Source organism: Megalobrama amblycephala, linkage group LG19 (assembly GCF_018812025.1).
Source record: "Megalobrama amblycephala isolate DHTTF-2021 linkage group LG19, ASM1881202v1, whole genome shotgun sequence".
NCBI lineage: Eukaryota > Metazoa > Chordata > Actinopteri > Cypriniformes > Xenocyprididae > Megalobrama > Megalobrama amblycephala.
Genome location: NC_063062.1, coordinates 2,367,026 through 2,383,807, shown reverse-complemented (window position 1 = coordinate 2,383,807; position 16,782 = coordinate 2,367,026). Strand labels below are relative to the sequence as shown.

General features: G+C 38.4%; 2 protein-coding genes and 1 long non-coding RNA gene across 3 annotated transcripts in view; 2 read left to right on the top strand and 1 right to left on the bottom strand.

The window, feature by feature from the left end:
- Positions 1-1,318: 1,318 nt before the first annotated feature.
- ctxn2 (cortexin 2) lies at positions 1,319-7,073 on the top strand. Its single transcript, XM_048168513.1, has 2 exons — positions 1,319-1,894; positions 5,175-7,073. Exon 2 carries the CDS (start codon positions 5,243-5,245, stop codon positions 5,486-5,488), a length of 246 nt encoding a protein of 81 aa, XP_048024470.1. The 5' UTR covers positions 1,319-1,894; positions 5,175-5,242; the 3' UTR covers positions 5,489-7,073.
- The window catches only part of LOC125254099, a 12,207-nt gene continuing 745 nt past the window's right edge, over positions 5,321-16,782 (bottom strand). The window contains exons 2-4 of the long non-coding RNA XR_007181596.1: positions 16,696-16,732; positions 9,846-9,938; positions 5,321-5,452 (exon numbers count right to left, since the gene is read on the bottom strand). This is a non-coding gene — a long non-coding RNA (uncharacterized LOC125254099). The remainder of the gene's footprint in view (positions 5,453-9,845; positions 9,939-16,695; positions 16,733-16,782) is intronic.
- slc12a1 (solute carrier family 12 member 1) overlaps positions 9,934-16,782 on the top strand; it is a 19,993-nt gene continuing 13,144 nt past the window's right edge. The window contains exons 1-3 of the mRNA XM_048168507.1: positions 9,934-11,608; positions 13,797-13,940; positions 14,014-14,089. Coding sequence (XP_048024464.1) covers positions 11,366-11,608; positions 13,797-13,940; positions 14,014-14,089 — 463 coding nt within the window. The 5' untranslated portion in view covers positions 9,934-11,365. The remainder of the gene's footprint in view (positions 11,609-13,796; positions 13,941-14,013; positions 14,090-16,782) is intronic.

Below are 16,782 nucleotides of genomic sequence, written 5' to 3'. Positions count from 1 at the left end.
GATGCTGCAAAAGGGAGGAGAGGATATTCTGATTCAAGATTACGAGAAACATGAATTTAACACAATAATGATGATGATGAGCACAAATTTTAATAGCCTATTACATAAAAAAAAAAAAAAAAATGTCAATGTTGATTTCATGGTGACTTTAAATTGCACAAGATCAAGATCAATGATCCACCCAGAATCTTGGCTTTAACTTTCTAGCACTTCGCATGTTTATTGCCTCTTTAAGATGAACCATTTGTTGTGTTCCTCGAAGTCGCTTCATATAAAAGCGTCTGCTAAATGAATAAATGTAAGTCATTACGATACTACTGTGCAATAAACTACTTTTATAATGACAATAGAGTGAATCACATAAAAAAAAATCCCACAGGTTATCCTCGTTCGACCGCCATTGACTAAAAAAGGCAGCTATACATTTTCATGTTTAAAGACCGAATGCTGTGATATAATATTCATATTATAAATGTGTAAAATATTACATTTAGTTTCTATTACATTATTACTTTTTCCTGCTCACTGTTAGATGTATTATTTATTTATTAAAAACATATTCTATTATTTATTGTAATCAAATGTTTTATTTATTTACATTTTTTATTTAATCTTATTTTTGTTAAGATCAACTTGTCTTATTATTTTAATCAATTTTATTATTTTTTTTATTTATTTTGTTTAATCTTATTTTATTGTTTTTTAAATGTTTATTATTTATTTATTAATTTTTTAACCAAATGCTTTATTTTATAAATTTTTTATTTAATCTTATTTTTGTTATAAAGATCAATTTGTCTTATTTGAATCAAATGTTTTATTATTTTTAATGATTTTTATTTATTTGGATTAATCTTATTTTAAATAATAATTTTTTAAAGAAGTTTATTATTAGCCTAATTAATTTATGTTTTATTTAAACAAATGTTTTATTTTAATAATGTATTTATTTAGTTTAATCTTATTTTTGTTATTTATTTATTTAGATCAATTTATAAATCTATTTTATTATTAAGTTTTTAATCAAATATTTATTTATTTATTTAGTTTAATCATGATTTGATTTATTTAGATACATTTCTCTTATTTATTTATTATTTTAATCAAATGTTTTATTTATTTAATAATGTTTTATTTGTATGTCACTTTGTATTAATTATTTTTAATCATTTAAAAAAAAAAAAAAGCATTTAGTTCAATCTTATGTTTTATTATTTATTCATTTTTACATTTGTTGCAGCAAATTTCCCCAGTTTAAAAACCCCTGCCCTAGCAACACCCTCCAAACTCTCTCATGACTACCCACTACACCCTAGCAACGCCCTGGTAACCACCCACAACACATTGGAATCGGTGCTGAGTTTTGCACTGTACTCACATATTCGTCATAATCGAAAAAAATCTGTGATACTGGTGGCATGTTGGGTTAAAGGGCGTCGCTGTGCCTTTAAAAGCACGCAGAGCCGCATCAGTCATGCTGGAGCATCTAATGATGCTTTAAGAACAAGGTCTAATTGAGTTGACACACAGAAAGCGCCAGCCCACCTCTGCGCTCTCATCTCGAGGCACAACAGCCTGCTGGGAACGCCAGCCGTCACATTTCAGAGGGAGCGTTCACAGACCTGACATGCAGGAGCGAGAATCAAGAGACAGCATCACCAGCTGAGACTAACAAGTGGTTGCTGATCTGAGAGAGAGAGAGAGGGAGAGTGTTTGCAGGTACACACAGAGCGCAGGAAGCGCAGGCGGCTGCAGGCAGAGCGTTGTCTGCGCGCCGCTGCCTCTCACTCCCTCCGAGCCAGCGGAACTCCCGCTTCTGCAGTGATGAGGGGAGCGACAGCAACCGCAGGAATAACAGACTGACCAGGTCTGACAGAATGAAGCCGAAATGAAGGTGAGATGCTTTTCGATTCATTTCGAGCTCGAATGCATGTCGTTCCTCAGCCACCTGCTGCTCATCCACACCCACCTCCACCTCCTTCCCATCTCTCTCTCTCTCTCAAACTGTTATGCATGTGAAAGACATGTGATTATCAGTCGAGTCGCCGCTGGAACGCAACAGGTCGTTCACGTGCGTGTGCTGACTCAAGTGTCCGCTCCGATTAAAGATGTCGCCTGCGTGCTGCAATCTCTGACTCTGCAAAAGCGATCGGTCCTGATATTCCTCAAGTATATTTGCTGCACTGCATTCTGCTGGAGTTCTGCTGCAGTTCTGTGCTGCTGAGACATTTCATATCACCTGTGATTAGACGGGAGCGTGCTGCTGGTTACTAATAGAGCACAAGAGAGTCTGCATACACACCACAAAATCTGAGCATTTGTCCCACTGGTTTTCTTAAGATATAAGCGAGTGCTTTTGCATTAATGACCCGCCATAATGCACCAGGCTGTCAGTGAACACTGTCTACTGTTAGAAGTTTTCAGTAATAGTCCACTTGAATGATACTGATAATTTTGCTCTTGGAAATTCAAACAAAACATCAGAAGAATGCAGTTCCTCAACAAACAATTCCTGGAGCCACGTCCTGCTCTCACACCAGATCTAGCTGTGTGTTGCGTAACACTGGCCATATTTACATGCACATCACCCTATAAGGGTTGGGTATCGTTTGAATTTTAGTGAAAAAACCTAAAGAACACTAACATTTTCCTACAGTTTTAACAAAAATACTACAGCAAAACAACTGGACTAACTAATATAAATTTCAAACATTGTTAAAGATAAGTAAACAGTAATAAAATTTGAACAAATAAACAAATTGCACTAAGAAATACAACAGAAAGCGTAATCAAATGTACAATAGCACTGCATAGTTTTCTTTTTAGAAATTAAATATAGATTAATCCTTATTAAAGTTACAAAAGTTATTCAGCCTAGATCAGTGAGTGATTTTCTATTTCTCTTGTTCTTTGATAATGACACAGACGGCAGCAGGTTTATTAGGCTGCTGTCACTTTAGGACTGAATGCACGGATCTAATACGGGTTTTCATTCTCAACTGTTTACGTTCACTTAAAGGGGTCCTATAATGCCCCTTTCACATGATGTAACATCAGTCTCTGGTGTCTCCAGAATGTGTGTGTGAAGTTTCAGCTCAAAATCCCCCACAGATCATTTATTATAGCTTGTCAAATTTGCCCCTATTTGGGTGTGAGCAAAAACACACAGTTTTTGTGTGTGTCCCTTTAAATGCAAATGAGCTGCTGCTCCCGCCCCCTTTCCAGAAGAGGGCGGAGCTTTAACAGCTCAACAACAACAAAGCTGGAGAATCTCACGCAGCCAAAATGAGGATTGTCAGTAATGGTGTTCAGCCTTACATTGTATAATATTCTGTGTATTTGTGCGTATATAAAAGACGCGTACAAGAACTCAATTCAGTATCGCGCAATATATACGTTTCTTTCTGCTTTTTTCCAAAAATCTGTTTTGGTGTAATGTGTATGGATGTCTAAACAATAAATAGGCTTATGTAAATCTGTGCACTTAAGTCTTATTTAAAAAGGCCTTTCCAAAGTCTTGATGTTGTTTTTGGGTGCTACTAGAGCAGGTTTTCCAGCTTGAATGTTGATTATTTTCCTCATATTCTCCATTGTTCAGCTCCTCTCTTCCCAGTTTGTCAGTAACGCTCTGTTTAGTTCCTGTCTCTATGAAGCCCCTCCTTCTGAAAAGCACAATGTGCTCTGATTGGTTGGCTGGAGCAGTGTGTTGTGATTGGTCAAGCGCTTCCAGCGTGTTTGGGAAATGTCCCGCCCCTTACCATAACCGCCAGTTTCAACACACTACTAACTAACTCAACCTGCGTATGAATTATTTTAATTAATATTTAAATGATGTGTTTGTTCCCGGAAGAATACTCAAGACTACAATGGAGGCGTTTCAGGGAGTTCAGAAACAGTGCGCAATGATATAGGGGCCGTTTACACGACACTGTTTTCAACTAAAAAAAGTAAAACTTTTTATTAATTTGGCCATTCATTTACTCAACAATGGCATTTTGGGGGCCTGAAAAAGCAAACTTTTGAAAACGTTTTTTTATTACTGTTCAGTTTAAAGGAGCGTAGTGTTTCTTTCTACAAAGTGACATCGCCATCTACTGGCCAGGCAGCAGAATACAGTGCTTTTAGTCGTTTTTGCGGATCTGTGCGAACAGGGATTGCTTTGTACGGAGCGCTGCACATGACATGCAAGAAAAAAAATTTAATCATGCTCACGATTTACTAAAACGTGTGAGGGAACGAAATAGTAATTCGTGTACACGTTTTAGTAAATCGAAGGAACAAAATAGTAAATTGTGTGCACTTTTAGCAAATCGAGGTAACGAAATAGTAAATCGTGCACACGTTTTAGTAAATCGAAGGAACGAAATAGTAAATCATGTGCACTTTTAACAAATCGAGGGAACGAAATAGTAAATTGTGCACACATTTTAGCAAATCGAGGGAACGAAATAGTAAATTGTGCACACATTTTAGTAAATCGAAGGAACGAAATAGTAAATCGTGCGCACTTTTAGCAAATCGAGGGAACGAAATAGTAAATTGTGCACACATTTTAGTAAATCGAAGGAACGAAATAGTAAATCGTGCACACTTTTAGCAAATCGAGGTAACGAAATAGTAAATCGTGCGCACTTTTAGCAAATCGAGGTAACGAAATAGTAAATCGTGCGCACTTTTAGTAAACCGAGGGAACGGATTAGTAAATCGTGCACACGTTTTAGTAAATCGAAGGAACGAAATAGTAAATCATGTGCACTTTTAACAAATCGAGGGAACGAAATAGTAAATTGTGCACACGTTTTAGTAAATCGAGGGAACGAAATAGTAAATTGTGCACACGTTTTAGTAAATCGAGGGAACGAAATAGTAAATCGTGCGCACGATTTAGCCTACTATTTTTTTCCTGCATGTCATATCCGGGGCTCCGTAGCTTTGACAATGGTGTCGCAAAAAATTCAAAGTTAAATCTTTTCCATTTTTAGTACGTTGTCATGTAAACGTATCCTTAGAGAAAAACTCCCTTTGGAGGAACTTTGTGCTTTGGAACTTTGTAGAGCTTTTTCATGCTCAAACAGCAACATTACACACTAAAGAAAGATAAACATGGAAATAAGCAAATAGCTATGAAATGCCCTTGTCTAATTGATTCCATAAAATATCCCTTACCTTCACAGGCGTCCATCCATCCGTGTTGATCCCCAACCTATCGACGCTTGCAGGATGACGGGGCTCGTCTGGGAACATGTGTAGCATTCATTACAACCACAGCCTAACGGCCATGAGCAGCAGTGACATCATGGCCTATTCTCTGAGCCTGGAGCAGAAGACGGCGTTTGCGTTTGTGGGGATGTTGCTGGTGTTTCTCGGCTTGTTGATCGTCAGGTGTTTCAGGATCCTGCTGGACCCCTACAGTAGCATGCCGTCATCCAGCTGGGGCGACGGGCTAGAGGGGCTGGAGAAAGGGACGTTTGAATACGCTCTTACTTGAGACTACGTTCCCAAAGCGGTTACAATCCATTCTAGAGCCCTCTAAATCATATAACGCCTTTGCACCGTACGGGGACGTAAACACAGGACGCACTCTAGATGTTTTGAGATATAAAATGTTGAGACTATTTTTAGCACACCGTCCTAAAAGGTTCAGTGATGCAATGGGCAAAGATGTCTGCTTGATGCATGCGCACACAACTGCAAAATAGCGGTGATGGATCACAAGAACGTGTCCTGTGTGAACGTCCCCAAAGGGTGTGAGAATTCATCATAACCTGCTACTTCATGTAGACAGTATTTTTGTCTTGTTTGCCAGTACAAATATCTAAAAATTCTTAAATCAAGATGCATTTACTTGAGAATTAAGATGAGAAATAAGTCTTATTTTCTGAAAAATTGCTCAAAATTAAAAGGTGCAGTAAGGGATTTCTGAGAAACGCTGTTGAAAGTTTATCGTCCAGAAGCCAATCAGCAGCAGGGGGCGTGTTCACTCATGATGGGGGAAGAGAGTGAACCAATCAGCAATAGGGGGCGTGTCCACTCATTATGGGGGAGAGAGAGTGTGCCAATCAGCACTAGGTGGTGTATTCACTCACTATGGGGGAGGAGAGAGAATGAGCCAATCAGCAGTAAGGGGTGTGTCCACACATGATGGAGGAGGAGAGAGAGTGAGCCAATCAGCAGTAGGGGGCATGGCCACACATGATGAGGGAGTTGAGAGAATGAGCCAATCAGCAGTAGGGGGCGTGTTCACTCATGATGGGGGAGGAGAAAGAATGTTCATGTTCATGTTCACTTATGTTGGGGAAGAGTGAGCCAATCAGCATTAGGAGGCGTGTCCACATGATGGGAGAGGAGAGTGAGCCAATCAGCAGTAGGGGGTGTGTCCACTCATGATAGAGGAGGAGAGAGAATGAGCCAATCAGCAGTAAGGGGTGTGTCCACACATGATGGGGGAGGAGAGAGAATGAGCCAATCAGCAGTAGGAGGTGTGGCCACACATGATGGAGGAGGAGAGAGAGTGAGCCAATCAGCAGTAGGGGGCGTGTCCACTCATGATGGGGGAGGAGAAAGAATGAGCCAACAAGCAGTAGGAGGCGTGTCCACATGATGGGAGAGGAGAGTGAGCCAATCAGCAGTAGGGGGTGTGTCCACTCATGATAGAGGAGGAGAGAGAATGAGCCAATCAGCAGTAAGGGGTGTGTCCACACATGATGGGGGAGGAGAGAGAATGAGCCAATCAGCAGTAGGAGGTGTGGCCACACATGATGAGGGAGTTGAGAGAATGAGCCAATCAGCAGTAGGGGGTGTGTCCACTCATGATGGGGGAGGAGAGAGAATGAGCCAATCACCAGTAGGAGGCGTGTCCACTCGTGATGGGGGAGGAGAAAGAATGAGCCAATAAGCAGTAGGGGGCGTGTCCACATGATGAGGGAGGAGAGTGAGCCAATCAGCAGTAGGGTTGTGTCCACATGATGGGGAGGAAAGTGAGCCAATCAGCAGTAGGGGGTGTGTCCACATGATGAGGGAGGAGAGTGAGCCAATCAGCAGTAGGGGGCGTGTCCACATGATGGGGGAGGAAAGTGAGCCAATCAGCAGTAGGGGGTGTGTCCACATAATGGGGGAGGAGAGTGAGCCAATCAGCAGCAGGGGCGTGTCCACTCATGATGGGGGAGGAGAGAGAGATCGAGCAGGAGATTTGAAGAAACACTGTAGAAAGAGAGATGCCTGAGAGACATTACAAAAAAAGAGAGTTCTTCATGGAACCATTGATGCCAATAAAGAACCCTTTAGAGTGTAAGAAAAATAATCTTGTTTTCCCTATGAATTAAGTTTATTGGCATATATTTGTTGTTTTTTAAGCATAAAATTTTGATACATTTTTCAGAAAACAAGACTTAATATCTTTGGTCATTCTGCTTCTCCAGTAAATGTATCTTGATTTAAGAATGTTTAGATAGTTGTGCTGGAAAACAAGACAAAAATACTGAGGAAGAACATCATTTTTTACAGTGAATTTTGAGTACGATGTCACTCCATTTAGCCACTGGGCATCTCAGGGAAGAGGAGAAAAGACTTGAACTAAAAGAAAACAAGATGGCACATATGTGAGGATGTGAACAGGGTAATTTCACCCTTTCATTCATGCCGCCCGTCCATCGTTCACCCCGTTTAGTAAAGTATGTTCCCGCTGCAGTTTGCATACTTGCGTAGAGAACGTTTCTGGCCTAACTCTCCTGTTTACTGTGATCTGTGTCTCTGAGGACAATCGAACTAAAATAACCTGCTGTTTCTGAGAAGCTGTGAAGTCTTAAAGCAGTGCAAACATCGTCTGTTTTTTCTCCACTTCTGCTGGATTGTGTTTCTAGCACATATTTGCAATCAATCTCTCTTCACTTACTGCCTATGAAAACATCTGCACACAGATATAAAGCCGCAGAGACTTTGAGAGTGAAGATTCTTGAATGTCACGTCTGAAATTGTGACACATCCTGCCACCTCCATGTTTGTTTGATTGTTTGTTTGCGTGACAGAGGAAGGGTGTGTCACCATGACAACAGCAGAAAAACGTGAGCCGGATCCGAGTGATGCACCAATGAAAGCGTAGCTCATCTCCAGTGTTCTAGTGCTGTGAATCTGCCTTACTGTTACTCGGACTGGATTTCTGTGCCTTCATTTAGTGACGGTAGCATATCTCTCATGGAACGATCTGTGTGTGTGTGTGTGTGTGTGTGTGAGAGTGAGCGTGCGTGTGTGTGTGCGGTGGGTTCATGTGATGAGGATGATGAAGATCACTGTGTTTCTCTGATGCTGAAGATGGTCTGTGTTTGTTCGTCTGCTGGAATAAAACAATTATGGACCCTTTCCTTTTGCTGTCATTTTATTTCCTAAAACATAAAAATCAAAATTCACTTTATTTCTTTTGTAATTGGGTCATTGAAATAAGGTTTTTAAAAGTAAAAAAAAACAAAAACATAATGGAGATATAATTAATTTTGAAGTTTTATTAAGTGTTAACAATGAGATCATGTGGTTTTTATAATCAATTAACACTGATTTTGGTCATTTATTACAAGATGGACAAAATTTGTCACCAAAAAAGTCATTCGGTTTAACCAAAATTTCGGTTTTACCGATTGACACTTTTGGTTACACAGAATGACGATATTTTCAAACAATGCTAACAGGAGATATCTAGCTAGCAAAAGGACAATCAAACATTTTATATTTAGTACAAGTTTTTTGAAATATTACAACATTTTCCATGTTTTATAGCGGTTGCACCAAATGACCTGACGAGAGTAAAAACATGAATTTTTCAAATAGTTAAAAGAGAGTTAGTTACTTTGCTTCATGACCATGTGACCTTTGCAGGTGTCTGAATGATGTCACATCCTGTCACATGATATTGACCACATGACTTGATCCAAAATGGTCCCTTTATATTGGTTACTCCGAATGACATCAATGAAATTCATTTTTCCGGACATTCTTTCTCATAACAAAGCAACAACTTCTACACATAATTTTATTATCATGTTGCACTATGTTGATATATGATGTTATAAAATCATGGCAGAATAAAAAATATATACATTTACTACATTTTAAGATATTTTAATCACAAATGAAATGGCTGTATCGGCCTTTGGGCGGTTAAACCGAATGACCTTTAGACACTTCAAAATCTTTAAAATACCTTTATATGAAGCAAAATATAATTAAAAAACTTTTGGATTCAATAAAAGAGATCGAGCTGTAGTACCTTACACACTTTGCCATGTCATATCTTTGTTTTTTATTATTATTATTAAGGCCTTTGGACAAAAAAAAAGACCCGTCACGTCATTGACCCAAACTCATGTTAAACATCTTATTTTGAATGATTCATCAGTGCACATTATACACAATGACTTTCTTACTCAGTATGTTTGTCATGTTTTCCAGTACAAAAAAATATTAAATTATGATGCATTTACTTGAGAAGCAAAATTACTTAAGATATTAAGTCTTATTTTCTGAGGGGAAAAAAAAAAATCTAAATTGAATTTATGCTTAAAACAAGAAAAAGAAACTTAAAAACTATCTTGAAATTAATGCTGATACATTTTTCTTTCAGTAAACAAGACTTCATATCTTCAGTCATTCTGCTTCTCCAGTAAATGTATCTTGATTTAGATATTTATGCTGGAAAACAAGACAGATGTTCTGAGGAAGAAAGGGGTGTATTTAGTCGTTTTATGCTTCTGTTGTAGGAGATTAAAAAATCTTGTAAATAGTTCACACATTCATTTAATGCTGGTTAACATTTAACATTAAGGTTATAAATAAAGACAGATTGAAAAAAGCCTCACCTTTGGGATAAATGCATGGAGACGCTTTTGTCGTTTCTCCTCAGAAGTGTGTGAGTCGGTGGAGATTCAGGAGGAGAAATCTCACATTCAGATCTGAAACACACATTTACTAATGTTTTTTCTTGTTGCACTCAGAAATGCATTATATTATGCAAGTAAAATGGGTCGTGAATGCAAAATGAAGTGAGTTTGTGCTTAAAACAAGAACAAATATCTGCCAATATGGTCAGAAAAATCAACTTCATTCAAAGGGAAAGCAAGATTATTGGCAGATATTTGTTCTTGTTTTAAGCACAAACTAACTTGAATTTAATGCATTTTTCATTAATATGTTTAGTAATTTTGCTTCTCCAGTAAATGTATCTTGATTTAAGAAATTTTAGATATTTTTTGCTGGAAAACGATGGAAACATCACTTTTTGCAGTGCACATGCCGCTTGGCTGTAGTGAATGTCTGAGCGAGACGTCACATCACTTTTAGCCTGAATGAGATGGTCTGTAACCATAGTGACCGCTGTCTGTGTCCATAGCATTGTCCATTGGTTGTGTCTGTATTATGTCAATGGCTGTTTATAATCATATTGATGGCAAACTGCTTCCAGACAGTTGGCTTTTAACAGAGAATCCTTTGGCTGCGTGCACACACACACACACTCACATTTACACTCACACACACTCACACTGATAACATTATGTCTTCTCCCTGAGGCGCTCTGAGGAATATGTGAAGGACAGAAAAAGCAGACCACTCAATTGATGGAGTCAAACCTGCTTCACATCACACAAACGCCCCAAAATCACATCCAGTGCATCTAGAACGTGGCTCTGCTCAAGGTCAGAGGTCAAACGACCACGCCCACATCACCTTCAGCCAATCAGACGTCACTCGGTGACCTTTCCTATCAATCCCACTGGAGCGAAACCTTCCCAAGGTCAACCAGACAGCTGTCTTTTTCAAGGGGGAGTCAACATTACACAACTTATGAGTTATAGGTAATAAGGAAGTATTTTTGTAATGTGTCAGAACTGCCCAGAGCAAGTTCCCATAATTGCTGGCTTTACATTAACCTCATCAACAGAGAAACACTTCACATGACCAGCCATCACACCTCCGACGCCACAAGTCATAAAGAGAAACGGATGAAAATTTTTACAAGAATGCAAGCTCTTTTCAATTTGCTGTTATAATCGACTGAAGACATGCAAATAAAAGCATCCGCACATCTTTTTTAACACGCCGCATCTGAACGTTCTGCTCGACACAGAATAAAACCATCATAAAACCAGGCAAAGCATCTCTATTATCCATGATTGTAACCTCTCAGGCTCTGTATCAGCTGTTAATATTTAAGCTCTTCGCCTTTGATGGAGCAAGAACATTCTCACCCCCATCACAACAGGATGGACCAATGAGCTTCCACCTGAGAACTCCAGCAGCTATATAACGTGTCAGATAAACACACAAACCAAACGCATCTGGAGACTCCATCTATTTCACAGTTTGACTCAATTCACTCCTGATGGAGAATCCAGGGTTTGAGAGATCCAAAGATGACCCTCCGCAGTACGAGGAGACGTCTTTCTCCAGCAACGGCTTCAGGAACGGGGAACGGCGAGCCGTGCGGCCGTCTGTGGTCAGTGCTTTTGGGCACGACACTCTGGACCGGGTGCCGAACGCCGACTTCTATCGTAACGCGGCGAGCATCAGCGGACACAGAGCCATCAGACCTTCCCTGCAAGAGCTGCACGATGTTTTCCAGAAGGTGAGACATGCATGAACACAAAATGTGGAAGATTCTCTCTAAAAATAAAGGTTCTTTATTGGTGTAGATGGTTCCATGAAGAACCTTTCCATCACATTAGAGATTCTTTATAGTGGGAAAAAGGGTTGTTTAATCTGGATTTGAAATCCCAGGATCAGGTAATCCATCTTGCTTTTGTGCTGGTTTTTCAAAGAAAACTGGATTGGATCTAGTTTACTAGTGCTCTACGGAGTCCCTAAAGGGACATGGTGATGGAAAGAATATGAGATGTTGGGAAAAAAAAATTCAATGCTTTTGCATTCTCTCAGAAAAGTTCTGTGTGGCGTTCAGCCGAAAAACTTCAAAAAACTTTTGACGGGTTCATCTCTTATGATTATGTCAATGTAGTTTACAAACAGTGATAAAAAAACCCCCCAAAAAACAATGAAATATAATATTTTTGTTTGAATTTACAGCTGTTTTTATTTTATTGCACCAAAATCTTTTTTACTTTACAGTAGGTTACCAAAATATTATAATGTCTATTTCTAATGTATTACTTTAACAGTTAAACTAATCAAAATATGAGTGTATAGTACATGATAAAAATGTTGTAAGTTTTATTACATTTCTGTAATTACATTTCCACCCTTCTGATGGGATCAGTTTAATCCAGATTTTTTGGATCAAAGATATCCCAATCTTTCTAAAAAGTGATGATTTGATCCAGAACAAAACCAAGATTGGATTTTGTGATCTAATCTGATTTCAGAATCCTTTCTGAACAACAACTCATTTTCAAGATTTGATCCAATCCGAAAGCCGAAATCAGATTACTTTTGAACAGCTGACCCCGAGTTATTAAAATGTTCTTCAAACTAAGAAGAAAAGTGGTTCTTTTAAAAAATGATCACTGAAAGGTTCTTTGGGGAATCAAAAATGGCATCATCATTGTGAAAACAACATTTTTATGCTCTTTTTCCCAACAAAGTATTAATTTCAGATGTTCCCATTCAGTTAATTTTGAATGTTTTAAAAACGTTATTTCGAGGTTATGTGAACGTTAAGGAAACATTCCATTTTATCGTTCTGTAAACATTATGTTCTGAAACATTTAGAGGAACATCCAACTAAAATGTTTCAGAAAAAGATGTATAAATAATGTTTTTGAGAACATTATAAAAGACCAGATAACTTTGAACAAACGTTCTATTAACGTTACTGGAAGAACGTTTCTTGAGAGAACGTTCCCTGTTAGCTGACTTGTAAAAATGGGTTATATTAGCAATGCATATAATATTTCCAAACACAAAGCAAATAAGCCTCTAAAATTAAAAACAAAACAAAAAACGTTTTATTCAATAAACCAGTAATTGCTCACGGATGAGGTGATCCGTCCTTCCCATGAGCCACAGCAGAAGTGATATTTTATTAACATAAATCCAACAGATGATTCATGACTCAGACAATCACAGTTTGTTGAGCTGATTTCAAGTGGGTGTCGTAACGGTGGCCCGGCGGTGACCTGACGCAGACGAAGATCAATAACCAACCTAATGAGAAAGCCAGAGAGAAAAGCACTTGGTTTATGAGTAACGATCTTCTGCGGCTAATGCATTGATCTGCTGGCCATAAACGAGGTAATTAATGCAAACAAGGGCTAAAAAGTTTGCGCTGATCCAGAAAGCACGCAGTCCTGACGTCGGAGAAACTTATTTGCAGAATGTTTCCAATTCATTTGCTCGAAATTTCTAATGCGAGGAAGAAACGAGGAAAACGAAAACAGCAAAGTCACTCCTTAAATGTCCTTAAGCATTTGTCTTCTGAGTCTTCTACAAAACACAGAACCAGACAACTACAGAAGTATTATGCGATATATTTAGTTAGTTGACATGCAACACTGCAAAATATGATGTTCTTCCTCAGTGTTTCTGTCTTGTTTTCCAGCACAAATATCTAAACATTCTTAAATCAAGATACATTTACTGGAGAAGGAAGATGACTGAAGATATTAAGTTTTGTTTACTGAAAACTTGCTCAAAATGAAGTGAGTTTGTGCTTTAAATAAGAACAAATATCTGCTAATGGAGTCAACTTAACTCAAAGGGAAAAAAGTCAAAAATACTGAGTAAGAAAATAATTGTTTGCAGTATAAAAGTGAAAACACTGTGCACCAAGTGCTCCATTTTAACTTCCCGTTTATCATCAGAATGGAGGCCTTAATATCCCTAATACGGTGGAGGACAGTGAAAGAGCGGACGACTCGACGCTGGGCGATGTGGAGTCGGTCATCCCGCTGGAGGAGAAGGACACAGGAGGTGTGGTGAAGTTTGGTTGGATCAAAGGAGTTCTGGTGAGTTCATCGACACAGAAAACATTCATAACGTTTATAACGGCGCTCTGATGCCGTGCGGTTGTGTTCGCAGGTGAGATGCATGCTGAATATCTGGGGTGTCATGCTGTTCATACGGCTGTCATGGGTGTTTGGACAAGCAGGAATAGGTGAGATGTTCTTCCCCGTGACCTTCTCTGAGCACACACAGCAGGTGCTCATTTATATTCAGCACAGAAAACTGTGAGCCACACACACCCTTAAAAATAAGAGCGATGCAAGGTTTCCTTTCAGTCAGCAATTCTTGAATCATATTTTCAAAGTGTGAAGAACATCCCAGCTAACAGGGAATGTCTTGTTTCCAGTCCAAATATCTAAAAATTCTTAAAACCAGATGCTTTTACTAGATAAGAGGGTAAGAAAAAGTAAATAGAAACAAGATTATTTCCCTTTTCGAGGGAACTCACGCTGCGTCCGATAGGATCGCTTCCCAAATCGATGTTGCGTCTTGTTCCCTTTCTCAGGGAACTATGGTTACATACGTAAACTGAGACGTTTTCTTACCCCACTATCAGATAATTTTGCTTGTTTTAAGCAAAAACTCACTTAATTATAATTTTTTTTCCCCAAAAAACGAGAAAAAATATCTAGTAAACGCATCTGGATTTAAGAATTTTTAGATGTTGAGACTAGAGACAAGACAAAAATACTAAATATGAAAAGCATTTTTTGCAGTGAACGTTCTGGCAAGGTTATGAACAAACGTTCTTGCAGTAACATTAATAGAACGTTCATTCAGTTATTTGGTCTTTAATAACGTTCTCAAAAAATTAGGACAAAAACGTTATTTATATATCGTTCATTTTCTGAAACATTTTACATTGACATTCGTCTAATGATGTTTAAATGTTGCAGTTTCAGAACATTCAAAGAAAGTAAAAGTAATGTTCCAATAATGTTTGCAAAATTAAATGTTCCCTTAACATTCGCATATAACATTTTTAAAACTTTTTAAAAACTTGACGTTTTGAACCTTCAGAGAACATTTAGAAATAACATTTTTATATCTTAATGGGAACGTTAGAAAAATTTTCCTGTTAAGAGTTTTTCCACTATAAACAAACTTTTGAGTAATGGAAATCTTAAAGGTAGGAACTATCAATGCCAATAAAGATTTATAATATTTATTTTTAAGAGTGAGGAATATTTATACTAAGAGATGCTCTTTCAGACCTCAGGAGATTTCATACGGTTCTTCGTAAAATTCCTTGTGGAGAAATAGAAACAGACACAAATGAGTCAATCGTCGAAACACAATGAGTAAATGAAACTGAAACAATGTAGAGAGCAGCTCAGAAACACTAACATTTTGAGTTTTTCCACAAGCAAACACTACTAACACTGATTTAAAAAAAAAAAGTAGTTTGGTCTTGGAAGGATTTGATGAGAAATGCTGGAGTTTATATTGTCATGTCTCGACAGCACAGTTGTTGAGTTCTCTTCTCAAACTCAGGAGAAACATCTGAGAAGGTTTAAGGGCGTTTTCACACCTCGTTTGGAGAGTTTGTTTCTGAACCGGGTGCTTTTTCTCTCTTAGTTCCGTTCGTTTAGGCATATATGAACACGGCAATCCACGCCAAAACAATCATTCCAAGATCGCTTGAACGAGACGGTCTCGGCCCGCTTGAAACCAAACTCTGAAGCAGTTTGGTTGAGGTGAGAAAGCAAGTTTGTGTGTGTCTCGACAGATACAGATAAAGCCACAATAAGCTCACGGACTAAACTTGTCAATCCATCTCGATGGAAACTCTGAATAAAAGCTTTGAAATGCTGCCTTGTGAAAGCGAACCGAACCAAAGAGTCTCTGTTAAGACCCTGTTTCGGAACAAAGCAAACAATCTACAGGTCTGAAAATGGCCTTAGTCTCGCTACACAACAAAATCCCCAGAGTTAAATCAACTCTGCGCAGAGTACATATGGTCCGTCTCTAAATAGTGTTAAAATGACACTGAAGCAGGGTTAACGTTAATGAGATAATTAAGAAATTAATTAAGTGATGATTGAGCATTAGTGATGAACACCTGCTGTTAACAAGCAAAATCACTGAAGAAAAGAGAAACACAAAAACTACAACTGACTTTTACTCTGTTTCAGTGTTATTTTAACACTATTTAGACCATATGTACTCTAAGCAGAGTTGATTTAACTCTGGGGATATTTCTGCGTGTGGAACGCGCTGAAGGTCACCGCTGATGTTTATGGTGCGGAACTAATAGCGCATCAGAAGTTTCTGTGACGGTTCTGAGAAGTTCAGTTCCAGTCAGACGCCTCCAGCTGCAGGCCAAACACATTACAGTCCATCACAAACTCACTGCCGTTACCTATTTTATGAGGTGTGAGTGACTGCAGGCCATGAGCGCTTTTATTCCTCAATGATCCCATTACAGCACTGAACAAACACACTTGCTGTGTTAATGTGCTGAGAGTTTATATATGGTACAGGTTTGACTATTCTAGTGAAAACGTCCTCAATAATATAGTGAAACGGAGACTAGCGAGTTTAAAATGGCGTATTAATCAGCCAAATCATGTTTCTTTTTAAATCTAGTGTTTTGCAAAGGTTTCTGTGAGGGTTAGGACATTGAAAATCTGATAGAACCTGATAGAAATACAACAGACCTGACTGATATAGTCAAAACATGTGTGTGTTTATATCCTGTAAATAGTGAAAATGTGAGTTATAATCCAGCCAAATGTTCTGTCATCATTTACTCACCATCATGTCTTTCCAAACCCGTATGACTTTCTTATTTCTGTGGAACATACAAGAAACAGATGTTTGAAATGTGTCATCTGATGTATT

Excerpts from the sequence above, each read along its gene's own strand:
- ctxn2 (XM_048168513.1), top strand. The coding sequence starts at position 5,243 with ATGTGTAGCATTCATTACAACCACAGCCTAACGGCCATGAGCAGCAGT.